Source organism: Rattus norvegicus, chromosome 19 (assembly GCF_021556685.1).
Source record: "Rattus norvegicus strain SHRSP/BbbUtx chromosome 19, alternate assembly SHRSP_T2T, whole genome shotgun sequence".
NCBI lineage: Eukaryota > Metazoa > Chordata > Mammalia > Rodentia > Muridae > Rattus > Rattus norvegicus.
In genome coordinates, this window is record NC_141552.1 from 15,558,282 (window position 1) to 15,584,273 (window position 25,992).

The 25,992-nt window shown below is 42.5% G+C and overlaps 4 protein-coding genes across 8 annotated transcripts in view; 2 read left to right on the forward strand and 2 right to left on the reverse strand.

Annotated features, from left to right (window-relative positions):
- LOC147998836 (uncharacterized) overlaps positions 1–25,992 on the reverse strand; it is a 924,038-nt gene that overhangs the window by 709,467 nt on the left and 188,579 nt on the right. The window lies entirely within an intron of this gene.
- Positions 1–25,992, forward strand: part of LOC147998853 (uncharacterized) — a 343,457-nt gene that overhangs the window by 220,352 nt on the left and 97,113 nt on the right. The window lies entirely within an intron of this gene.
- Positions 1–25,992, forward strand: part of LOC147998860 (disks large homolog 5-like) — a 71,411-nt gene that overhangs the window by 13,679 nt on the left and 31,740 nt on the right. For 2 of the 3 annotated variants that reach the window (XM_087595578.1, XM_087595579.1), the window contains exon 2: positions 19,594–19,675. The gene's annotated coding sequence lies outside the window, so the exon portion shown is untranslated. Of the gene's footprint in view, positions 1–12,650; positions 12,935–19,593; positions 19,676–25,992 lie in introns of all 3 variants that reach the window. The other variant, XM_087595577.1, reaches the window with a different exon arrangement.
- Positions 127–5,981, reverse strand: LOC147998861 (uncharacterized). Its single transcript, XM_087595568.1, has 6 exons — positions 5,877–5,981; positions 4,697–4,855; positions 2,152–2,295; positions 1,352–1,518; positions 532–637; positions 127–408 (listed from the first exon to the last, which is right to left on the reverse strand). Exons 2-5 carry the CDS (start codon positions 4,705–4,707, stop codon positions 573–575), a joined length of 387 nt encoding a protein of 128 aa, XP_087451694.1. The 5' UTR covers positions 4,708–4,855; positions 5,877–5,981; the 3' UTR covers positions 127–408; positions 532–572.

Consider the following 25,992-nt stretch of genomic DNA (forward strand, 5'->3'; position numbering starts at 1 on the left):
TGGTGACTCTGAATTCACTTATTAGCCCAGGCTCCATGGAACATGCAGAGATCCATCTCTAGCTGTCAGTTCTAAGCCCTCAGGAGGGGACAGAACCCTTGAATAAGAATGATGGTCTTAACAGTCAAGAGATAGAAATCAATATTTATTCATATTGAATACATTTTTACAACAAAACAGGATTAAAATGAATGAATAAAAATATTTAAAAATATTTGAAAGTAAAAATAGTAACAAGAACATATAAATATGAAACAACAAAAAGAAAACTTCAATTAAAATCATAACAAAAATATTTCTAAACAGCATATTCTTAACGAACATTTAGAAGCACAGATGTATTGCTGTTTCTCCTCTAGCACACATAATGAAAGGCGGTCCCCCAAGTTGTCTCTCAAGTGATGTTTTCTGAAGAAGAAAGTGAGTAAGACCTCAATCAGTCAGGCTGGCTTAGTGTTATATAAATTTAGGGTCTCTAAGAAATGACAAATTAACTCTGAGGAAGAATACTCATCCAAAAAATGTTGTTACCATTCAGGATGTTTGTCATCAGGGACTCGTGAGAAAGCAACTTATTCTTCAGGAAGCTCTCTTACTGCTGTGTGTCCAATTCCAGCTCTCTTGCACTTTCTGAGACCTGGGAGAGGAAGGCAGTTTTTCAGACACTGATTTGGTGTTGAAAAGCAAGCCAGCTGTCAGAATGCTGCCTTCTACCACCTCAGTTCTATTGGACAGTCAACATGGACCTTTTAACTGATATCATTGTTGCTAACTCTGTGGGCAGGGAAAATCTCCAGAAACCCTCACAGTAATGTGGGCTGCCAATATGGGACCCAGACTTATACCAGTGCAAACCAAGAACAGGGCAATGGAAGGGACCTCATTGGGTTGCAGGAAGAAAGGAGATGTCCATATGTCACCAAGGTTAAAGCCAATGACAAGTACTAATTTGACATTTGCACTTGGTTCTTATCCCGGAAAGGTGCTTCCTACACAAGAAGTCACATGACCACTTGTCATTTCTCAAGAACCAAGAACATGTTCAAAACTCTACATAGCATCCAATCTATCACGTGCATGTGCAATAATGTGATATGTTATTGATCTGTCACCATTTGTATAATGCAGCTTCAAAAGTGGCAGCAAAATATACTTGCAAAATAATTCAGTTTCTGAAAAGTGGTTGACTTCCCAGAATACTTGTGCATAGGCAGAGAAATGAAAAATTCCATTACATGAGGTGGTTGGCAGGTTGTGTGTGTAAATTAGAAAGGTGGTAGGAGAGAGCAAAGATGTATCAAATTGGCAAATTTTATCAGATATTGTTAAGCTAACAGCTGCCCCTCCGTACCTGATGATGCTGGGTCTGGAGGTTGCTGGTCTTTATCTTTCTTGTTGAAGTCAACCAAATATTTCTGGTTCATTGCACACTCAAGATGTCCCTCCTTGCTCTCCTGCTTCAGTGGGAGCAACTTCTTCCTACATGTGTTCTCCATCAGGAGCTGGCTGAGCAGGTTTCTGGAAATACAGTCTGCATAGTAAGATCATGCTGCCCCTTTCTCCCATTCCTACTCCCAAGTCCCACTAACTCTACCAGGTCCCAGATACCCATGAAGACTTAATAAAATACATCTCGATACACATAATGCTGCTGCACAAACCACAAAGAGTTAATTCGGGGAAGAATAAATTGTTTGCTTGGCCTGAGTACCAATTAGTGTCCACATCTCTCAAAAAGAACATGGATCTATAACTATCCATGAAAGCCCAATGCATGGGGCCAACATCAATTAGTAGTTGGCAAACACCCGCAAAAGAGGTCAGTAGAACCAAGAGAAGGTCATGCTAACCCTGTGGTCCACGCACTGAGTGTTGTAAAACCTGGTATGACCCCAGAGGCCCAGGTCAGCCTAATAACGTTCTGCTGACGTCAATCAGTGCTGTTCTATCTAGAGCCTTCTGCAGATGCCTAGACAATCCTGGGATGAGTAACAGTCTTTTATGGAACTGAAAACTGAGTCCTGATGACCCTGGCACACTGATGTGTAAACAGCACAAGAGATAGAACCAGAGCTGAAGACCGTCCAATCCAGAACAAAGAAATCAGAAATAGCCATTCCACAGGTGACAGCCTTTCTGACCAGGACTTACCTAGAGAAGGTAATCTCCTTCTTCAGCTTACGGTTGTTTTCATGGATCTCAGTGTTCTCCATCTCTAAGTTGTGCAGAATTGACATGACCGCCTCCTCCATTCTCTCCAGGTCTTCATAATATGGATTTGGCCTGAAGTGTGGCCTGGCCCCAAATGATAGAATACAATGAACATCAGCATTTAGGAAGATATGAACTCAGGGTGGGTCCTGTACTACACCAGTCCTGGAAGGACACCTTCTGAATTCTACATATTGGACCTTCTTCAGCTTCAGAAACATGTTTTTCTGCGTCCAGCACACCAGAATCTCGGCATCCAGATGGAGGGTTCCCTGGCTCCCTTTATTCAATCAAGAGGAAATCTGCAGTCCAGCCAGTTGAGCTATCAAGAGCCTAGGCCACACCTCTCCATGCTCCCCCACCCCCAATGCACCCAGAATCCTGTGATTTACTTTTTCCTGTCCTGATAACAGACCATATATCATCCCAAAATTATAATCTGCACAACGAATACAAATATACAGGCAAACGTGGCCACATAAGCAAAGAACTGTGCTGTTGACCTTGGGGCTCCCAGAACAAAGCATTCACATCACCATGAAAGTGTTGCAGGTAAATACTTAGGCCAAGAGGATGTGGAGAAAGAGGAACACTCCTCCATTGTTGGTGGGATTGCAGACTGGTAAAACCATTCTGGAAATCAGTCTGGAGGTTCCTCAGAAAATTGGACATTGAACTGCCTGAGGATCCAGCCATACCTCTCTTGGGCATATACCCAAAAGATGCCTCAACATATAAAAGAGACACGTGCTCCACTATGTTCATCGCAGCCTTATTTATAATAGCCAGAAAATGGAAAGAACCCAGATGCCCTTCAACAGAGGAATGGATACAGAAAATGTGGTACATCTACACAATGGAATATTACTCAGCTATCAAAAACAACGAGTTTATGAAATTCGTAGGCAAATGGTTGGAACTGGAAAATATCATCCTGAGTGAGCTAACCCACTCACAGAAAGACATACATGGTATGCACTCATTGATAAGTGGCTATTAGCCCAAATGCTTGAATTACCCTAGATCCCTAGAACAAAGGAAACTCAAGACGGATGATCAAAATGTGAATGCTTCACTCCTTCTTTAAATGAGGAAAAAGAATACCCTTGGCAGGGAAGGGAGAGGCAAAGATTAAAACAGAGACTGAAGGAACACCCATTCAGAGCCTGCCCCACAGGTGCCCCATACATATACAGCCACCCAATTAGACAAGATGGATGAAGCAAAGAAGTGCAGACCGACAGGAGCCGGATGTAGATCGCTCCTGAGAGACACAGCCAGAATACAGCAAATATAGAGGCGAATGCCAGCAGCAAACCACTGAACTGAGAATAGGTCCCCCATTGAAGGAATCAGAGAAAGAACTGGAAGAGCTTGAAGGTGCTCGAGACCCCAAAAGTACAACAATGTCAAGCAACCAGAGCTTCCAGGGACTAAGCCACTACCTAAAGACTATACATGGACTGACCCTGGACTCTGTCCCCATAGGTAGCAATGAATATCCTAGTAAGAGCACCAGTGGAAGGGGAAGCCCTGGGTCCTGCTAAGACTGAACCCCCAGTGAACTAGACTATGCGGGGAGGGTGGCAATGGGGGGAGGTTTGGGAGGGGAACACCCATAAGGAAGGGGAGGGGGGAGGGTGATGTTTGTCCGGAAACCGGGAAAGGGAATAACACTTGAAATGTATATAAGAAATACTCAAGTTAATAAAAAAAAAAAAAGAAGAAAAAAGAAAGAAAAAGAATATTTTTGAGTAGAATAAAAAAAAAAATACTTAGGCCAAGACATAGACTCCTATATTCCGGGTGTGGAGGGAAATATAAACATATAACAGTTGTGCATATGCATTTGGATGTATGCACACACAGACTCACAGACTGAGACACACCCACAAAACAAAGAGAAATGTAAACAGAGTCAGAGAAAGAGAAAAGCAAATATGGAAACAGAGAGCACTGTGAGAACCAGGAGAAAATCAAGCACCATTGCTGTGTCCGAGGGGCTCCCACAGACACACAGACAATAACAAACAGGCCTGAGCCTGACAACTTCTAGTCAAGCATTGAGATGAACTGTTTGGGACCAGGCCCCTCAGGTTGCTGCCTGGATCTTCCAGCACTCAGTCCCTGCCTAGCAAGTACAGAGACTCACCATAAACTCACTGCAATTACAATCTTGCAAAGCCACCAGCTGTCAAGGGCTTTGCAAATGCACACTAGACACTCACTCTCCCTGACTTTATCCCCGAATTCTTCATTCAGACCACAAGTTCTGCTTTTCAATAAATGGAAGCAGATGAGTCCATTTTCCATTTCGCTCCTCAGGAAGGGTCAAGGTTCTGAATCTCCTCTATATGGGAGGTGAGGTTTAGCACAGGGTGGTTAGGGAGGCACAGCTTTCTAGAACCCAAAACCTTAATAGGATAAGATGAAGGTGACCTTACAGACCCAGGAATGAAACAAGAGCATTTGGAGCGATTCATACCTGTTCTTCATGGATCTCTCTGTCAGAAACCTCAGGCGATCTCTCAGGTCATTTCTCTCCTCGGTAATGAGCTGCAGCTCTTTAATCAGCCTCTCTTTTCCTTCTTGGCCTGATTCTCGCTTAGTTCAGTGCCAGGGGATGATGTTTCTCTCCCAGTGTCTGTAGGTAGAAGAACACAAGTGAACCTGCATGGGGAGAATGCATAGAGTGTACATAGACCACAGTTAGGCCTAAACAGGAGAACAAGCCTGGAACCCAGTGTCACTGCTAGGCGATTGGTCTATCCTTAAGAGGCGTCCTCAGTGGATCTCAGTTCTCCCACTACTCTATAGAGACCAAGAGATGTAAGCAGCCAGGTGTTCCCTATGCCGGAAATCACGTGCTTACATGTACCATGGAGATGGCTTCTCCAGGATTATCATAAACTGAACAGGGTACAGCTTTATTTCAGGACCCTCACCCCTGTGGTTTCAGAACTCAGATGATAAATTCACCATCCACTAAACTTGACTCAGATGTCCTACCCTGATACTCTAGGCCAACAACTTTGGATTTAAAACACATTTCCAGGAAGGACATGTTCAATAGACTTATCAATTCCCCTATATGAAATAACAAATGCCCCAGAAGTTCCAATAGGTTACAGGCTGAATCTTGGTCCACATGTTCCAAACATTTTTGGTATTTTAGAAAAATGTTTGTAACACACAACCTCTAATATATAAAGCTAATGATGACCCTGCCAGTTAGAAGAAATCAGAGGTCGTCTAAGAACATAAGCTTATTGCCTGGAGCACAATTTTCTCCCTGTTACTATTGTCAGATATCCACTGTATTTAAAGAAGCAATGAGAGTGAAATACATTGCTGCCCTGTCTAAACTCAGAAAAGGTGGACCCTCCATGACTCCTGATCGTGTTATTATATCAATGTAACCTAACAAATTCACTGTAAAAGTAAAGGCCAGAAATTCACAGGATAATAGCATTGGCCTTACCATATACTCCCTGTGGGGTTGGGGAAACTAAAGTTCTGAAATCCTGACTTTCAGGAATTGTGATATTCATGAAAATTCAATTCCTTTTCAGATGCTCCAGTTGTTGTGGCCCATTGCTAGAAAGGTCAGCTTAAGCCTGCAGCCCCCCTGACAGGGAGCTCAAAATATATTGCCCAGAACTTACTAAACATTCCCCAGAAGTGCTGTCTTTCTCCATCATTACTTTGAGACGAAAGGCCAAACTCCTTCACTTTAGTCTCTCCACAATCGACGTTCCCCCTCCCAAAACGCTTGCGAAGACGGGAAAACATGTCTTAGCTTGTAACTGCCAGACTCAGACTGAGAGAAACTAGGGCACTGGTTGTCACTGATGTCTGGTGACATCACAGAGGATGCCAGAACTCTCTAGGAGACAATAGAATGTCCAAGAAGGGACAGCTGATGTCATGGGGAGCAGACTTTGCCTCCCTGCTAATGTTCTCCCTGTACTGAGCATAAGCTGAGGTGCCCTTTCCAGGAGACTTTCCTGGGGAGAGCCACTGAGCATCTCCTGCTTCCAAAGCCAAATTTTCTTCAAGGCTTGATTATAAAAAAACCTTAGTAATTCCTATGCATCTAAATGAATGTTTCCTTCTATATCTTGCCCCAAAATGTCTCATCCTAACTCAAATTGTCCTCATTCACCAATGTTAGCCATTAAAGCTTCCTGAGATTTCACACCAGCTTGAATATGCAGTCAAAAGTTCTCCTGTCTCATTATGTACAGGTGCTTTATATCACATCAAGAAATAGTCTGCATGGTAGGTTACAACATGGGTGTGTGTTAGGGGAACACTCATGAAGTCATGTGCTTAGCAATCGACAATTGCCAGAAAATTCCTTAGGAGAAAGAGTTGAAGTCTTTAAATGCTAGGAAAAGTGTGGAGACCAGTTGGCAGAGGAAAGTGCAATATTGGAGCCAGCAGTGAAGGGAACCTCATGCTGGTGGTGGGGTTCTCCTCTCTGCACCAATGTCGCCAAAGGAGCACTGCTCACAGGCCTGAGTAAGATATACCATGAGCTTCTATCAAAAAAATAAAATAGTCAAGAGATATAGGGGGTGCACAGAAAGGTCTAAAATGAGGCTATAAACATCATTAAGTGGATAGAGCAAGGACCCAGCACCTGTACACTGGGAAATGGCCACCACACCAAACACAAAAGCATCTATCATAGTGAAAAATGAATACTTTACAGAATGCACACACTAACATTGATTGATCATATCCATAGTTCAAATTTTGGGGGCAAATTCATGGCCCTAACTATCTTTCTCTCAACTTATATAGCAAAAAATAAGAGAGACAGAGAAAAGAAAAAGTCAAAACAAAATCCCAAGTTTCTCATATGAGGACTGCAGGAAGTGTTATATGGTAGTCAGTTCTGATTAGACATTTTAGATAGAACAGTACACAGTGACCCTTGATGAGATGGGCCCTATATAAAGCTTTTTGCAATATTGGAATTTTAACAAACCTCATCCAGAACGTACAGAAGAGGTAAGGATGTGATCACCATGTCCTTGCTCTCTATCAGTTTTTTTTTCTGTGTCCCCGATTGTCAGGCATAGAACAGCAACAATCTGAAATAGCTGGTAGACATGGGAAAACGTGGCTAAAACTATAGTTGTGGGTTACACACCTCAACTGTCAAAGGCTAATGCTGTCCTCACAGTCCTTGGAAGCCACTCTTGTAAGCCTATCTATTGGAAAGTGGAAGGAGGTTTATCTGAGCTCAAAGTGAACCTGGCCATCCAGGGAGAGGGCAACATGGGATACTTGAGACCCTGTCTAAAAACAGCACAGAAACCCACCCTGCATTCAAAGCATCATCCACCAATTCTCGATTATCTACCATTCTCTCCCTACCAGTCGTTCAGTTTGGAATGGTAGAAAAAAAAAAAAAACTGGGACTGATCTTTCCATTCTAAGGACCTTGATCTCTCTTTCCTTAGGTTCACCTTAAGAGTGCATACAAATGGATATCATCATCTGAACATCGTAGTATTATCTACTTTGTATATGTAGCATAATACTGTGCCTATGACAATCTCAAGCTTCCTTGAGTGTTGTTGCCCCATCAAGAAGTGTGATGTACTGAGGCCAATCCCCAGGGATCCTTTCAAGGGATTAGAAGGAAGCCATCAGAGATACTCCACTTCTTTGTCATTAGATTAAATCAAGTTGACACAATGTGAACCTGGTGGGCTATTTGACCATGCATCTTTCTCACAACCCCACCTTTCTGAGTTCAGTCCATGGCAGAATTCATTGCCCACCATCGTAGATATTTCTTTGTATATTTCCACAAGAGCCAGGATTCTTTTCTTTTTTTAAAATAGAATTAGTTTTAGTCAATCAACTGTTGTCCTATGTAAGAAATGATTAGTATATATTGTAACTTACCACACTGTATTTGTGTATACAAGTACATTATTGGAAATCCAGCATTACTGAGGAATTGGAAACCAGTGCTGTGGCCTTGCCTTTCTGTGCCTAGTCCTGGCTCACAGGCAGCAGGGGGCAGACCTTGAGGTCCTCTTCAGGGACAGAGTGATGGTGAATGGGCACTGAGCAGGCAGAGAAACACAGCTGAGTCAGCTCCTTTCAGGTATCAAACACATCATCTCCTTTCCATCTTAAGGGCTGTTGCTGAGGTCTTGCCCCCATACCTACCTTAATAGCAGTGAATTTGTTACACAGCAGCCAGCTCTTTCCTATTGTTCTGTAATACGCCTCCACATCATGGATGCCAACAAACAAACTAATAAAAAACAAAAAAACCTATTGAACTGTGTGGTGCTGGTCACATACCCTGTTATATTCTGTATGTTACGAGGTTTGTTAATCTTAACAAGTTCCCCAACTATGAGCTTCACATAGGACCCATTAGATTCAAGGAAAATAGGAACAATTATGTGTAAAATGACCCGAGTCAGGGCCCATAGACAGCAGCATTTCCAGCACTTGTGCTTTAGCCCATGTGGATTTTGCAATGAGCTGGGCCTAGCAATGTCCAGTACACAGTTGTGAGCTGTTGCTCTGGTTGAAATGTATTGGTGTGTGCATTCAATAAACTACACCTATTTAAATGAATTCAGTGTTCCTGTGGTCTGAGTCCAGACCTCTTGACACCAAATCTTCCCTTCAGCAGCACTTAGGAAAAGAAGCTAAGGTTAGGAAAGGTGACATCTTGTCATAAATTATGTGACAAGAGGGATGGAGAAATGATCCCTTGTGTTAAGAATCAAGGTGTCCTCTGTAATATTCAGGTCTATACTGGCCCTGTGCATCAGCTTCAAGGACCCATTTCTGATTTTCTTTGGGGTTCCCGTGATGATGCACTCAGACATGATTGGAAAGAACCAAAACGGTGGTCAGACTTGATTTATAAAATGCAGGCAACATTGCAAACTTATGTTGCAGGATATTTGATTCATATTATCAGCCCCAAGATAGTGTTATTTACTTTAAAAAATTACCTCTGACAGTTCAGTTCAGCACTAGCACCGATATTTTACCCTAGAGCTTTTTTTGGTTGTTTGTTTGTTTTTTGTTTTTGTTTTTGGATGAACAAGTACTTTCTTATTTTGTGGCCCAGCCCTAGCTCTTACTCCTTTGCACAGTCACAGAGAGACCTCAAACATATACTCAGCCAAAGGCAGGGGAATGTAGAAAAGAGCCTAAGGCAATACCACATAATGACATTGAAAGTGGGTGGCCAAAAGGTGTTATAAAATTCACCTCACTTCAGTGAGTGATGACATACCAACCTGGTGGCCTACGATTCTGGAATATTAATCAGAATCCTTTAGTCATATTAGATCTTAATAGAAACAAGGAAGCAGTCCTTTCCTGAAGTATATATTCATCATACGTAAAGAAGATATTACATCCATATACAACTCAGAATAGAATTATCCCCCAAGACCGGAAAGATCTGGCAACATTAATATTAGAAGCTTCTCCTGTGTTACAGTGGTAAGCACAGAAGAAAGAGGAAGATAGGGCTGAACACAAAAGCATCAGGCCAGAGCACTGTTTCTCAGGATGAGTTGCTAGGTGAAGGTAAATAAACCTTACTAAGTTTAATACAGTATTACATACACTGTTGTAAGTAACTGGAGCCGAGGCTATCCCCAAAGGTTTGCCTGTCTGTGAAATCTGATACCCTAACTCAGGTGTCTTCCCTGGCCTCAGTGGGAGAAGGTGCACCAGCCCTACAAAAACTTGATGTGTCTTGGTGGAGGCACACTCTGAGGGATATTCCTCTACTCTCTCAGAGGAGATGGTGTGAGGACATTGGGGAGGAACTATGGGAGAGAAGTAACAAGAGAAAGGACAGCAATTGGGATGCAAAGTGAATTTAAGCCTGTCAGTCACTGCTCTATTGCTGTGAAGAGACACCTTAACTAAGGTAACTAATAAAAGAATCAGGGTGTGCCCATGTCTCCAGGTAGATATGTAGCAGAGGACTAGCTTATCTGGGATCACTGGGACGGGAGAACCTTGTTTCTGAGGAAGCTTCATGAACCATGATATTGGAACTTAGGCCTCTGAGGTGGGAGTGAATTGGCGGGTGGAGGAGCAATCTCATAGGGAGAGGGTGTGGGGGGACAGAAGAGGGGGTCATGTAGAGGAACATGGAGTGGGAGATAAATTGGAAATGTAGATAAAATAATGAAAGAAAACTAAAAAACATGAGACTATGAGTATCATTCTAATTCAAGCCTCAAATAATAAAAACATAAATGCGAGAGTCGCCTGGTCCTGTTCATGTCATCCTGAATCTTAAAATCTTTTTTCCTCCAAATTCTGTGCCACATGAGGTGCACTGACCTGTCAGCTGCCTGCTTGGATGACAACTGCAGCAGCTTCCCTATGCACTTGCTTTGTAGGAGCACGAAATCTATTGAGCTCCCTTTTCCAAGTTGGAACTTTAATTGGTAAGAGTCTTGCCTTGAGGACACCTTCCACTTCTCTCCAGCACAGAGGCAGGAGGCTTATCGTTAATAACATTCATCTCCTTAACTATGTCACCCTCCTCTTCAGCACATGACTTTGCTGTGACATTAAACTTCTTAGTGATCTTTTCCACTCTAAGCTGCACATGGTTTTCATGTGTTTGCCCTGTGTGTTGTTTCTTCTCCTGCAGTCTTGAGGAACAGTGACCAAAAGTAACCAAACCACAGGCTCAAAGCCATGTTAATACTGTATTGTGTACTATTTTCACAGAGCTGCCTGAGATGTAAATGGGACATGGAGAATTCGAACATAGTTTGAATCTTAGGCCTTTCACTGGGCAGTCCCTCATCTTCTCTAAAAATTAACCCCATTCTTCTACCATTGAGACCCACCTGCTGCTTAGCTCTTTACCCCTCTGCCGTGGTCTGTTCCATATCTCTTCCTGCCCATGTCTATTCTGAATCTCCTGCTTCAGCTTGCCTCTGCCTATGTCCCTCTCTATGCCGGAAGTTCTGCCCACATACTTCCTGACGCAGCTCTTGGCCATCAGATCTTTATTACATCCAATCGGCAGTGAGACAATACCTGATACATCTCTTAGCTTGTGTTGAGCTGGTGAGAAGGACAAACATCCACAAAATAGCAAACCTGATGATGGGACATAGAAATGACAAGAGAAATCCTGCCAGCACTTAGCTCACTGCCAGTACAGAACTAACAATTGAAAGTTGACACACCTTAGTACAAAGGGAGGTCACCTCAGCATTTCCCCTTTACTCCAAGAAATACCTTTAATTTAACATTAATAAGCTAGATAAAATAAGAAAACTTATGAGATGCATCAGGTAAGAATTACTGTCACAATATTCTGTCCATTCGTATTTTGCAAAATTGGAGAAGGTACTTCATTATCTAAATTATATTAGTCTAAAATTTTGTACCTAAATCATTTTCTATCACTTTTTAAGCTTTGTATCCCTTATCTATCATAACTTGCATTTATTAACCATAATAAGTCTTCTGAGACCAAATGTACTTTCATTAATTCCAAACAATTTAAGCGTTTATGTCTTTCATCCTTAAAATTTGACACATTTTTTGCATACAAATTTTCTTTTTCTTTTTCTTTATTCAGCTTCCACATGAAGATTATTTTTGCTCTGATTTAGAGCAGGATGCAAGGGTGAAGTGCAAACCTGAGGGAAGGGCAGATGAATGGAGTTGAGCTGCAGGATGTGAGGTTCACAGAGAATAAATAAGAAGTTAAAAAAAATAAGAAATAAGCACAGTGGGGATGAAGCTGTGAATGCTTGGCATGGGGAGGTTTGGCAGTGGACTGGGCATTTTAGGGGTGGTGTGGGATTGGCGTGGGTTCTGGAGTAGTAAGGATGGTGTCTGTTCTTGTCTTTTGGGGAAACTCCTCGGTCTTCTCCCATCCCTCCTCCACCTCTACCCCCACCTCCAACCGCCATAACTGCCTCCTACCACAGCAGCGGCTTCTGGGCATCGGCCTCTTTCTGCTCAAACTCTTCTATGTGCTCGGGGGTGGTACAAGCTTTCATTTTTTTTGTTTTTTTTTTTTTGTTTTTTTTTTCGGAGCTGGGGACCGAACCCAGGGCCTTGCGCTTCCTAGGCAAGCGCTCTACCACTGAGCTAAATCCCCAACCCCCGGTACAAGCTTTTAAAAGTCCCAGGCAGTGGGCAGACCACGCACACTCTCCTGGCATCCCCATCCTCTCTCAGGACTTATGGTGCCAGAGCGGTTATCACAGGAGTTTGGATACTGCTGTGGACTGTCCATAGAGCCCTGCTTTCTGAGCCTCCCATGTCCACCCTGTTCCTGTCCAGGTTCCTGGCTGTCACATTTCTGCACGATGGTGAACAAGTTTGTTTTTCTGATTCTCATAACAAGAAAAGGTTAAGACTAAACTATCTAATCTTCAACCCCATCCCAGATCTGAGGAGGAGAAATGTTGCCTGAATAAAAGGAAATTCAGAGCAAACAGCTTCCAAACCTAAGAAATGACAGAAATTGTTGGCTACCCTGGGAGTCAGACAGCAAATATTCCTGTGTCACTGTGGCATCCACCTTCAACTCACTGGGCCAGGAGCTCTGACAACAATCCTTTGAAGCAGGTCACTTGAAGGACTATCCTATTTTTTTTTCCAAAAACTGGGACACAGACTTCCCCATGATCAACTTCTGCACAGTCTGGACAGCTTTCTGGCAGCAGTAGAGGTAAGTAGGTAGTATTTCACCCAATGGTTCTTTAGAGCCCATCATCTTTTTCAGAATAGATTGGGGACACTACCAGGAGTTGAGGTCTCTCCCACTGTGAAAAGCCTTTAACATCTGAAATGGCAGATTCTTCAGATCTCTAAAGGATTTGAGAACCACCTTTGTATGTAATGTCTATCTCAGTGGACAAATGTGGCTTTTTTTCCCAAGGGATTTACTTCCTACTTAACTTTAAAAACATACACAGGAAGTTAAATAAAGCTTATTTCTGTACCTAACTAAAGCAGTACCTAACATGACTGGAAGACTGATTATTTATAGTTGGAAAGTACTAGCTTGAATTCCTTAATTATCCACGGCAGTGTGCAGTAGTAATTTTATAAAATTAGAATTTTACACCACATTGTGAATAAGTTGCATATACTTATATCTTAAAAATGAATTGAATCATTTATGCAAGTACAATTTTAAATTCTATCATCATTCAAAAATCCATGCCATCCTAAAATATTTGAGACTTGGTATTGCTTTCTAGTATAAATAGAGATACAGTGATCTATGATTTTGTCATTTTAGTCCCTTCTCCTGATTTCCCACAACATTAGACAGAGAATTGAGGAGAGAAAGAGAAAGGAAGAAAGACACCCCTGATTCGAATCTGCTTTACTGTTTCCTCCCTGACCATGGCCAGTAAGAACTTGCAACCAACCCCCTAACTGACAATAATCATCTACAGCCCACGGCAGACAAATAACCACCCACCCACCCTTCCTCTTGAGAATGAGGGGGTCATGTTCCTTTAAGTTGCTTCCCAATGTATGTGGGGTGACAACATGTTTTGGGGACCTTACAACAATTGGGACATTTTCCAAATCCTGGGAGATCTTGCAGTTTCCTATGCGTCCAGACCCTGAATGTGGCGGGATTAACTGAAGTCCTGGCTACATTAACAATGAAAAATACAAACATACATTCTTACCATATGAGGAAGGTCACCGGATATCTACCCCTTGAAGTTTGCTCAAAACAATTAGTCAATTAGCTTTTTATTTATCTTCAGGTCACTTCTTAGTAAACAGGCAGTAAAGAGACAGGTTGTTTGCCAAAATTATATCAATTGCTTCTAAGCCAGTCACCAATTGAGTTCCTGCCATCCTTTGAAGTTTCATCAGAGAGGCTCTATTTTGCACAGACTCACAATACTTATGTCTCCCATGTGGCAAACTAAAAGAACTGTTAAGATCTCCTTAAATAATTCAACAGTTTTCCCAATCCAAAGTCTCCCACCCTCCTCCAAAAAATCAAGAGATTCCTCACAAACATCTCCACTCACTTCGGTACCAGTTTATATATCAGTCACATTTCTGTTACTGCAGAAAAATACTATGACCAAGAACAACTCAAGGAATACAGTTCTTCACATTGTGGTAACCAACCCCAACTACCAAATTATTTCATTGCTAAGTCATAAATGTAAGGTGGCTACTGTTTTGAATTGTAATGTAAATAGCATGTATAAAGTATGTCTCATATGTGGTTGTTCCCTGAAGGGCTTGCAACCCACAGGTTGAAAACTGCACTTGTGTGTGGTGGTGGGAGGGGGGGTTGTGAGTTTTTTGTTTTGTTTGTTTGTTTTCCTTTTTCTCAAAACCCAAATGCTGATAAGAACATAGGCCAATATCAGGCTCTTCAATTTTATTCCATTAGGCACTGTGTCTGCTCTCATGATATTAACATGCTGGTTTTCTTTTTTACTATTCCCCAAAATGAAGGTGAAATCATTAAAGGTGATGCCTCCCGCAGTGCTTTACTGTCTTATTAGTTAGCAGTGTCTGACTGCCCTGCTCAGTTGTGCTTTCATGTGAGTTCTGAGATTTTTTTTCATTCCCATGAAGATCTGTAATGGGATTATAATGGGATGGATTTAAACCTGTAGATGACTCTGGTAGGATACAATATAATAATATAAATCATACTGATACATGAAAATGAGAGGCCTCTTCATTTTCTGGTTTCTTCAGTTTTTTTTATTTTTCCTAATGATTTCATTTTAACAAGTCTTTACTTCCTTAGATATTACAAGATTTTTATTCTGAATGGGTTTGTTTTCTTGGCTTCTTTCGTCATATTTATTGTTGGTATACAGGAGTTCTATTGATTTTACTGTGATTTTAGTGAATGTGTCCATGAGCCATAGGAGTTTGCTAGTGGTTTCGTGGTCTTTATATATGGATCATATCGCCGGCAAATGAGAATACTCTGACTGCTTTCTTTCGTATTAACATGCCTTTCCATCTCTCTATTGTCATATTGTTTGGATAAGACTTCACATACTAGTTGAATTAGATGAAAAGAATGAACATCTGTGACTTATTCCTGATTTTAGTGGAAATCCATTATGATTTCCTCCAGTTAGGATGCTGTTGGCCTTGCATATTGCCTTTATAATGTTAAGGTATGTCTTCTCCATATCCCGGATTCTCCAGGACTTTTGCATTAATCACTGTGGGATTTTGCCAAAGAGATTGTCTGCCTCTACTGCAGTGATCATGTGTTTCCTGTTCTTGGTTTTCTGTGGTGAATTGTTTATTCATTTGTATTTGTTGAAACATTCTTGCACCTCTTCAGTCAAGCCAGCTTGATCACGGTACCTGACACTTTTGGTAAATGTCTGAATTTTATTTTCCAGGATATTATTGAGAAATTTTTCACTTAACTGTTCCTTCCAATCTTAGTTTCTTTTCTATGCTGTGAAGAGACACCATGAGCAAGGGAACTTGTAGAAGAAAGAGTTTATTTCAGCTTACAGTTTCAAGGATCATGAGTCTATGAATATTATGCTGGGGTACACGGCAGGAGGTAGGACACCATGTTTCTAGAGAACTGGCTGAGAGCTTACATCTTATGTGCAAGTCAGAGACAGAGAAAGCTAGTGTTAACTATAGATGGTGTTGAATTTGGAAACCTCAAAGCCCAATCCCATACACTCCTCCAACAAATCCGTATCTTATAATTCTTCCCGAATATTTCCACTAACCAGCAACAAACATTCATATATGTGAGTTTATGGGGGCCATTATCATTCAAATCACCATATTCCACTCCCAATTCCCTATAGGTTCTTAAACATATCATAATAAAAATACATTAGCTCAGCTTCCAAAACCCCTGTAGTCTTTCAGTCTCTACACAGTTTATCCACAGTGCTTTTCGACACTCCAGGAAGTCCCTTAATTATTCCCCTATGAAATCAAAAGGCAAATTGCATATATCCAATGTGTAATGCCAAAAATATGTTATCATTGCAAAGGGAAATTGGGAATGTGGTGAGCCAGTTCAAGGCATTAACCCAACAGGGCACAGTCCACATTCTCTACTTCTGATGCATGACAAAGGGATAAGATGGGTCCACTGCTCTGGCTTTGCTGACTGCAACATAATTCCTAAAACTATGTTGTATCGCATAGATCTGTGGTGGTTGTGTTTTCATTGTCACTCATTTCTAGGATTTTAATTTTTCCTTATGTGTTTCTCCCTTGGCCCTTTCAGTAGTGTGTTGTTTGTGTTGCTGACCTTCCACGAGAGTGTGTACTGACTGCACTTTCTATTGTGTGATACCAGTTTGATTCCTTTGTGCTTAGATAGAATGCGTGACACTACTTCAGCTTTCTTATCTTTCCTGAGGGCTCTTCTGTGTCCTAATCCGTGGTCAATTTTGGAGACAGATCCACAGGCTGATAGAAAATATATGTATAGTTCAGTGTAGTTTGTTAGGTCCATTTGACTGATGATGTCACTGAATTCTGCTCCTCCTCTTTTGTTTATTTGCATGTGATCTGCCAAGTGGTCAGAATAGACTATTAAAAACAATCACAACCACTATTATAGCTAATGGGTAATTTCACATCTATCTGATAATTATATATTTAAATTTGTGACTGCTGTGTTTAATATGTATATATTTAGAATTGTAGTATCTTTTGGTAATTGCAAAGTATGAAATGAATGTCCTTACATCTTCAGGACAGGATTGGTTTGAAATCTATTCTGTCAGCTGGATAGAGAAACTGCATAGAATTGCTATAGGGACCTGTGTCTTAGGTCTGTTTCCCTAGTATATCCTCTACATCTCTCATGATGGTGATCCTGTTTCTGGCTAAATGTATGTCTGTTTACTGGGGAATTGAGTTTAGTAACGTGCAAATATTATTTAAACCTATGTATTTAATTTTGTTAATTTTTGTGGGTTTTATTGGCTTCTTTTGATTGACTGTTCTAGTTTTGTTAAATTATTTCCTGTTTCCTCTGGTATTTTATCCTTCTCTTCAAACTAAAGTATTCCTTTTAGGATGCTCTATAGAGCTCCTTACTGGTTATACATATTTTGTAAATTTATTCATCATATGCCTTAATCAGCACAGTAGCTGGGCAGCTGCCTGACCTCCATGGTATCAGATCTACTTTCCAAACAATAACGCTCAACTCTTACTGACTGTGTAGCATCTTGGCTGCTCTTTGTTGCACTTGGACAGCCCTCAGGACCAGGCTCTCCTCTCCCTTAACCATGGCTGCTGTCCTCTTCCTCTCTCCTCTCCATCACACATGTTCTTCCTTTATTCTCTGTCAGCTTCTTCCTCCTTCTTCCCTCCTCATGATCCTCTCTAGCAAAGCCCTCAAAGCTCCCCCCACCCCCCACATCTCTCTGCTGTGCAGCTGTTGGCTGTTGGCTTCTTTATAATCACAGTTAACTGGGAGCAGGGTCAGTTTTTGGAGGTTAACCAGTCTTGAGTTCTACATATTAGCATTAAAATACAAGCAGAATTAGGCCAATCCACTACAAGGATTTCTTTTGTTTTGTTTTGGTGTAAGTTTTCTTTTACCTTTTCACTTTTTATTTTATTTTTGGCTATTTTTTTATTAATTGGTTATTTTATTTATTTACATTTCAACTGTTGTCCTGCTTTCCACACTCCCCTCATCATATCTTACATCCTATTTCTGCTCAGCTTTGCCTATATGACAGTGTTCCCCCACCTACATATACCCATTCCCACCTCACAACTCCAGCATCTACTTTTGGTGGGCAACAGGCCTCAGCGTAGTCAATGGCCTCCCACCACATAGGTGCCACTTAAATCAGTCCCCTTCTACACAGTTACCTAGAACCATAGACCCTGTATATACTTTGGCTGGCAGTTTATTCCCTAGGAGCTGGGGGATTGGTGACAGAGGGTCTGGTTAGATATTAAAGACCAATAGTTGCTGCTTTCTCTTCTTTTTCTGGTTATGGGTGAAATGGTGATTGTGTGCTTCATTTTTTGAAATTATTGAGAGATGATTTATTTCTTGGTTTTTCTTGGGTATAGTTTAGCTCATTGTCTTGGAGTTTCCCTACTACAATCCTCTGTTGTGCTTTCTTAGAGAAAAATATTGTTTAAATTTGGTTTTGTCATGAAATATTTTGGTTTCTCCATTTATGGTGATTGAGAATTATGCTGGGTATAGGATCCTTGGTCCGCATTACATCTGCCCAAGATTTTCTGGCTTTTGGAGTCTCTGTTGAGAAGTCTGGTGTAATTCAGATAGGTCTGAACTTATTTGTTACTGGTTATTTATACCTTACCCCTTCTAATGATCTTTCTTTGATCTGTGCATTCAGTGTTTTAATTATTATGTTAATGGAGGAATTGTTTCTGGTATGATTAAATTGGCATATTGTAGGCTTGTTGTACCCTCATGGTCTTTTCTTTCTTTACCTTATGGATGTTTTCTGCTATGATTTACTGAATATGCTTACTGGACCTGTAAACTGGAAATCTAAATTCTCTTCTATTCTATTATCCTTAGGTTTGGACTTTTAATTCTGTCCTGAAATTCATGGATGTTTTGTATTCAATAAACCATACATGGTTATCTGAAAGGGTATTTTGTGATTTGTGGGGTGATCTCCTTGACCCCAACTCTTACATCTAGTACCACGTTTTATAATGAAACAAGGTCAAGAATGGTGACCTCTTGCCATAAACTATATGAAAAAGGCAGGTGAATTAATGTGTGTCAAGTATCAGTAGATTCCTGGGTGGTTTTTGCTCCGGGTTGGCCATATGCAACAGTTTCAAAAGCCCAAGTTTGATGTTCCTTGGGATTCCCAAGATGATGCACTCAGACCTGACAGACAACACCCAGATTCCTCGTCAAAGAAATTGATTTATAAAATCGTGGGAACGTTACTAAGTCATGTTACAAAATATTTGATCACACTGTGATCTCCAAGAATGTATTATTTACTGAGAAACTAGTGTGTGGTATAGCAGGGCCATGGCACAGACATTTAAAGCAAGAGTTGTTTATTCATGTAAACATGGACTTAATTACGGTATGGCTCACCTACCACACACATTTATGGCAAAGGTAAAAAGTGCACTTAGGTCCAGCAGATCAAGACACAACGTGAAAGGAAATCTAGATAACTAAACCAATGGAAAGTTTTTGAGTTAAAGGATTTTTAAGAAAGTGTTCAGAGGGAACAGGACTGCTCTTCTTCTGGGAGGTCAGTGAATCAGGAAAGACAGTTGGGAGCTTTACTTGACTTCAGCATCTGACTCCTGAAACTTCATTGGTAAAATTAATGTCTGGAATTTTGGATTGTAAAACAACAGGTTGGCCCTGCAGCTTTGGGCAAGGCCCATGGACAAAGAGATCGCACCTGATGGGAACAATCTTAAAAGCCATCTGATTCTGGTAAGTCACCTGAGAAGTCCTCAAGGAGAGAGGAATGAATGGGTAGCACCATAATAGAAGGCTTTAGGATCTCGGATAGTGCTACTCTAGATGCCTTGGAAATAGAAGCAGAAAATGTAAAGCTCAATGACTTCACAGGAATTAGCTCATTTCTGATTATGATTTTTTCATATTGGTATTTTATATTTATTCTTTTTTTAAAATTTAAAGCAAGAGCCTTAGGTTGTAAGGTGAGGCGGTCTTAGAATCAGAAAATGCTTAGAACACTTGTATGGCGCCCCACAACTAACACTATCTGGCTAGAAATTCTGCTTTTAATCTCGTCATCATCGACAGCTTCCATTTAACCAGCAGGGTCCATGCCAGGCAGACACTGAGCAGGTTGTATGTTCTGTTAATCTCCACAACAACCCAATTCAGCAGAAACTCCTCCATTTTACAGGTGAAGAAACCACAGCTCAAAGCAAATGAGTATCAGGGTCCCCTCAGTCTCACTGGCTGTCACTTAGACCCACATCCTTCTCTGTAAAGGGAAGCCATGGGCCTGATGTGGCTGTGCAAGCTGATTCTGCTGAGATGATCAATGCTATTCTTGACCCTGGAAGAATTTAAGACAAGGTGACCCACAGACTCCTGGGATAGATTCTGCCTCTGGGTTCTAGGGTGGGACACAGTATCCCTTGTCGTGGGTCTCTACTCAGCTGAGGAGTCTGCTCCCATCTGTCAGCTTCTATGGCAGTGGTTCTCAACAGTCCTACTGCTGCAACCCTTTAATACAGCTCTTCATACTGTGATGATCCCCTCCATAAAATTATTTCATTGCTACTTCATAAATAATATTGCTACTCTTATGAGTCATAATGTACAAGGTATCTGATATGCAATCTCTGTGAAGCAGTTGCCACCCACAGGTTGAGAAATATTGCTCTATAAACTTTTTTTTTTTTAATGAAAGGCTTTCACCTCAGAAGTACCTGGAGCAGTTGTAAGAGCCCTGAAATACTGACAAGTTTTGGCAGGCCCAAGACTGCTTGCCTTAATGACAACAGAGATTCCTGGCTAAAGGCACAATCTGAAATCACTGTCCCCAGGTCATTTCTTGCCTAAGTTTTCCCTCATTACAATGTCTGTCTGCTTGGACATGTCTGTCCAGGAAGCCAGTCCATGTGGTCTCTGATACAGACAGAATGCTAAAGGCAAGAATGCTTTCCCTCTGTTGGCCCACAGTCATTTCTATAGAAGTAAGTTCAAATCCCCTGTGGATAAATGTGTGTCTCTCACATGGTGTGTGAGACTTGAAATGTCAACCGTTTGAGTTGACAAAAAACAAATTTCACTTCAGATTTACAGCTGACTAAAAATTATTTTTGGGAGAATGCAGAGGGTGGCCAGGCCTGCAGAGTCAGATCCCCTCCCTGCCTGGGATGATCCCACCCTCAGTAGACTTCAGCTTCACCTATAAGGTGTAATCAGAAAAATCTGACCTTAAGATTCTGAAGTCCACAATATGCACAACCCCTAAAGTTGGTAAATGGCCTATATGGGGGTTTTCTCCAGTTTAAACTATTCTGGCTTCTTTTCTCTCTTGTGCTGCAATCTGTTCTCTCAGGTCTGTTGGTCCTGGAAGGACCTGGGTTCAAGTCAAGGCCTCGTGGGTGGGGAGGAAGATGTTCTGTTGTGTGAATGAGTATGGATTAAGAATGTAGCCCCACCAACAGATTGGGAAAAGATCTTTACCAATTATACAACAGATAGAGGGCTTATATCCAAAATATACAAAGAACTCAAGAAGTTAGACCGCAGGGAGTCAAATAACCCTATTAAAAATGGAGTTCAGAGGCAAACAAAGAATTCACAGCTGAGGAATGCCGAATGGCTGAGAAACACCGAAAGAAATGTTCAACATCTTTAGTCATAAGGGAAATGCAAATCAAAACAACCCTGAGATTTCACCTCACAGCAGTGAGAATGGCTAAGATCAAGAACTCAGGTGACAGCAAATGCTGGCCAGGATGTGGAGAAAGAGGAACACTCCTCCATTGTTGGTGGGAGGCAGACTGGTACAACCATTCTGGAAATCAGTTGGAGGTTTCTCAGAAAATCGGACATTGAACTACCTGAGGACCGAGCTATACCTCTCTTGGGCATATACCCAAAAGATGCCCCAACATATAAAAAAGACACGTGCTCCACTATGTTCATTGCAGCCTTATTTATAATAGCCAGAAGCTGGAAAGAACCCAGATGCCCTTCAACAGAGGAATGGATACAGAAAATGTGGTACATCTACACAATGGAATATTACTCAGCTATCAAAAACAACGACTTTATGAAATTCGTAGGCAAATGGTTGGAACTGGAAAATATCATCCTGAGTGAGCTAACCCAATCACAGAAAGACATACATGGTATGCACTCATTGATAAGTGGCTATTAGCCCAAATGCTTGAATTACCCTAGATGCACAGAACACATGAAAATCAAGAAGGATGATCAAAATGCAGATGCTTCAATCTTTCTTTAAAAGGGGAACAAGAATACCCTTGGCAGGGAATAGAGAGGCAAAGATTAAAACAGAGGCAGAAGGAACACCCATTCAGAGCCTGCCCCACATGTGGCCCATTCATACACAGCCACCCAATTAGATAATATGGATGAAGAAAAGAAGTGCAGTCCGATAGGAGCCGGATGTAGATCGCTCCTGAGAGACACAGCCAGAATACAGCAAATACAGAGGCAAATGCCAACAGCAAATCACTGAACTGAGAATGGAACCCCCGTTGAAGGAATCAGAGAAAGGACTGGAAGAGCTTGAAGGGGCCCGAGACCCCATATGAACAACAATGCCAGCCAACCAGAGCTTCCAGGGACTAAGCCACTACCCAAAGACTGTACATGGACTGACCCTGGACTCTGACCTCATAGGTAGCAATGAATATCCTAGTAAGAGCACCAGTGGAAGGGGAAGCCCTTGGTCCTGCCAAGACTGAACCCCCAGTGAACGTGATTGTTGGGGGGAGGGTGGTAATGGAGGGAGGATGGGGAGGGGAACAGCCATATAGAAGAGGGGGGGTTAGGAGGATGTTGGCCCGGAAACCGGGAAAGAGAATACAATCAAAATGTAAATAAGAAATACTCAAGTCAATAAAGAAAAAAAAAAAAAGAATGTAGCCCCACTCTGACTGGCCAACTAAGCTCCAGAAAATCTTCCCCAATCACAAAACTGGGTCATGTGGGAGCCTCAACTGTTTAAAGGGGAGAGCTGAGTGCTTTCTCCTGGAAGAAATACTTGGCGGTTGACTGTCACTTGTGAACCTTCTGTGTTAAGTCACTTCTCAGAAGGGAAGCTTTCCTCTAACTCTTCCATGGGACCCACCCAGCACTGGGGCCTGAGGATCCTATGGTGTTGCAGCTCTGAGCTGGGAGGGGTAGCTCTCACCCTGGCATGGAGAAGCCTGTTTTCACAGCTGATCTAGATCTGAGGAACAGGGGCTTTTAAAGAAGCATGTGAGAGTATCTCCTGCAGGAGAGCCCAGTCTGCAGGGAAAGTCACACAGGACAGCGAAAAGTGACTTCGAAACAAACACAGGGAATGGGAACCAGGGAGGGCACTGGATGGATGGTCGGAGAGTTTGAGAAAGCCTGCATCTCCCTGAAAGACTTCCCACAACCATAAGTCCCACCACTGTCCCCTTCTCACAGGGGAGGCTCAGCAAAGCCTGCCACCTGCTGGGATCCCTGCAAACTAAAACCAGAGTGGAGAACTGAGGAAAGCACTTTGGTGGAGGGGGAGACACAAGTCTCCAGGGCCAGGTCAGCCTTCTGTCCCTTTGGTTCTCCTCACTTCACAGAGGTGCCTATTGAAAGGTGAGGCAAGCCGGGATCTCAACAGTCTTTGGCCAAAGAAGTGAGAGCCCACAGGGCAGAGCAAGGCAAAGCAGAGCCAGGCAGAGCAAAGTGAAGCCCTGCCAGTCAGCAAATAGGCCTTGCGCATTTGGGACTGGTGGCAGCAGTGCTTGCCCTTGCTCTCCTGGTGGTGCAGAACACCTGCCTGGATGTGGGGAAACTCACAGTGGCTTGTCCTCCAGCTGCAACTGCCAGTGCTTGGGGAGGGAGAAGTTGAAGATGCTCCCATGATCCTCCGATTTCCGGCCCACTTTGTCCATGTTCAAGGCTGTGGTCAGCCCCGCCAGAAGCCCGGAGGACAGGTAGAGCAAGCACAACTGGCCAGCAACCACCATGGGCATCTGCGGTGGGACCCAGGCCAAGTAGCCACAGAGGCGCACCAGGCAGCCAGGCACCAGCCCCAAGCCTGTGCATACTGAGGCCAATGACACTCCACTAGTCCCTCCCACCATGCACATCCCACCCCTGGCAGGCAAGATCTCTCTGTCCAGGGCTTCCTCCAGACCTCCAACTAACAACAGCTCAATGAGCCCTTACTTAAATCTTGTTAACCATAATGGCTTGTCATAAAAGGTCATTGGGAAAGTCAATGATGAGATGAAAGCCTTAAAAGAAAACTAGAGAGACTTACAGAAATGAAGAAGAAAGCTCTCTTCCCAGTAGGAGCCTGGCAGTCCCAAGCTCAGGGCACCTCATGTCCAGTCTTGAACCCAGCATGCATTGTTGTGGAGAACCTGCCTGCTTAAGGACCTGGCTTCCCACTCATTCTCCTGAGATGATGACTTTAATTCTTTTAATTTTTACTGGTTATTTTCTTCATTTCCATTTCATGTGTTATCCCCTTTTCCAGTTTCCTTTCTCCACGAAGCAGAGTCCAGCTCACAAGCCTGAGCAGCTGCAGCCATAGTGCACCATGGGGGATCCTGGGGCAGACTGTTTCATCACCAAGATCCTGTGGACCCACAGGGGCTGCATGACCTTAAAGGAACTGCAGAGTAGGATCAGGCTCCAGAGGCAGAGCTCTATGAGCTGCTGGGCAAGACTGCTTATTCCTATTGGAGACTGGAGATCAGGCAGGGATCACGCTGTAGGTGGCGGCTACTACTGAAGCCTGTGGCTTCAATCTCAAGTGCATCCAGGGACCATGCTACAGATTGTCCAAGGCTCTGCAAGCTCAAACTTCTGGGACAGAGTCATTATGCAAAATCCCAGAGAAACCTCTGCAAATATCCACACCAAGTTTTTAGGAACAGAGCTTCCAGGTCCTGAAGAATCATGAGCTATCTGGGCTTAACCAAGAGGAGCCGGCCTTCTTCCTGGTACAGGGGGATGCTTTTCTCCTGCAAAAGTTACTACAAAGGAGACAGCCACAAACAGATCTGCTTGAAGCCACAGCCATGCAAGAGAGTCCAAGTCTGTGAGCACTTCACCCAGGCCAACTGCCGTTACCTCAACTGTCTCAGGTCTCATGACCTGATGGACAGGAAGGTGCTGACCTCCGTGACTGAGCACGGGCTGAGTTCTGATGGGGTCCAGAACATCCAGGACATCTGCAACAACAAACACATTAGGAGGAGACCCACTGGCATGAGAGCTCCCCATGAACATCATAGCAGCAGGGCACACAGAGACAGAAGCAAAAGCAGAGACTGATTCCTTCCAAACAGCCTAGGATTTCTCTCCCATATCTCATTTTGGCATCTGGTTCACCTTGTCCAGATGTCACCAGCTGTAAGGATTCCCTGGAGGACGTGTCTACAGCTGTCACTCAGGAGGTCAAGAACCTGGGGACCCAGGAATCTGCACAGCTTTCCTTGGTCTCATCTAAGGCTGCTGGTGTCTGAGGACCCAGTCACATGAGAGCAAGCCAGGGGTTTTCTGAGAATGGAGATCTGGATGCTTCTTTTCTAGATTCCTACTGATTCTTTGTAAGCTCCTGCCTCCTCTGCTGCCTTTCTTCTTGCTGCAGCAAAAAGAGATGAATCCATGTCCATGAGAACAGGCATGCCTTCTGGACACCGCATGGAGGTCAAGGGAAAGAATGAGGCTCCAGACATCGATTACATTCCATTTTAAATGGTTCTATTGATGGGGTGACAATGGAAGAAGCAACAGACTCAGGAATTCTAGGTAAAAGGAGAAACTCAGGGAAGGAGTTTGGCAATGTTCCTTCTCTTTCAATTCAGTGGAATAATTGAAGCACTATTGTTATTGGGTCTTCATTAAAAGTCTGGTAGAAAGGATGCATTAAAGCCATGTGGCCCTGATTATTATTATTTTTAATTTTTGGAGTGGCAGCCTTTAATGACTGTATCTATTTTCTTATGGGAATTATTCATTACCTTCCCAGATCTGTATTTAACTTGGTATTTGTTATCTGTTAGAAAAATCACCAGTATCAAATAGATTTT

Coding starts and splice junctions, on each gene's coding strand:
- LOC147998861 (XM_087595568.1), bottom strand. Junction 1,519..2,151: donor AAGGAGATTACCTTCTCTAG/GTAAGTCCTGGT, acceptor CTGTATTTCCAG/AAACCTGCTCAGCCAGCTCC. Junction 638..1,351: donor TCCAGACCCAGCATCATCAG/GTACGGAGGGGC, acceptor TTCCTCTCCCAG/GTCTCAGAAAGTGCAAGAGA.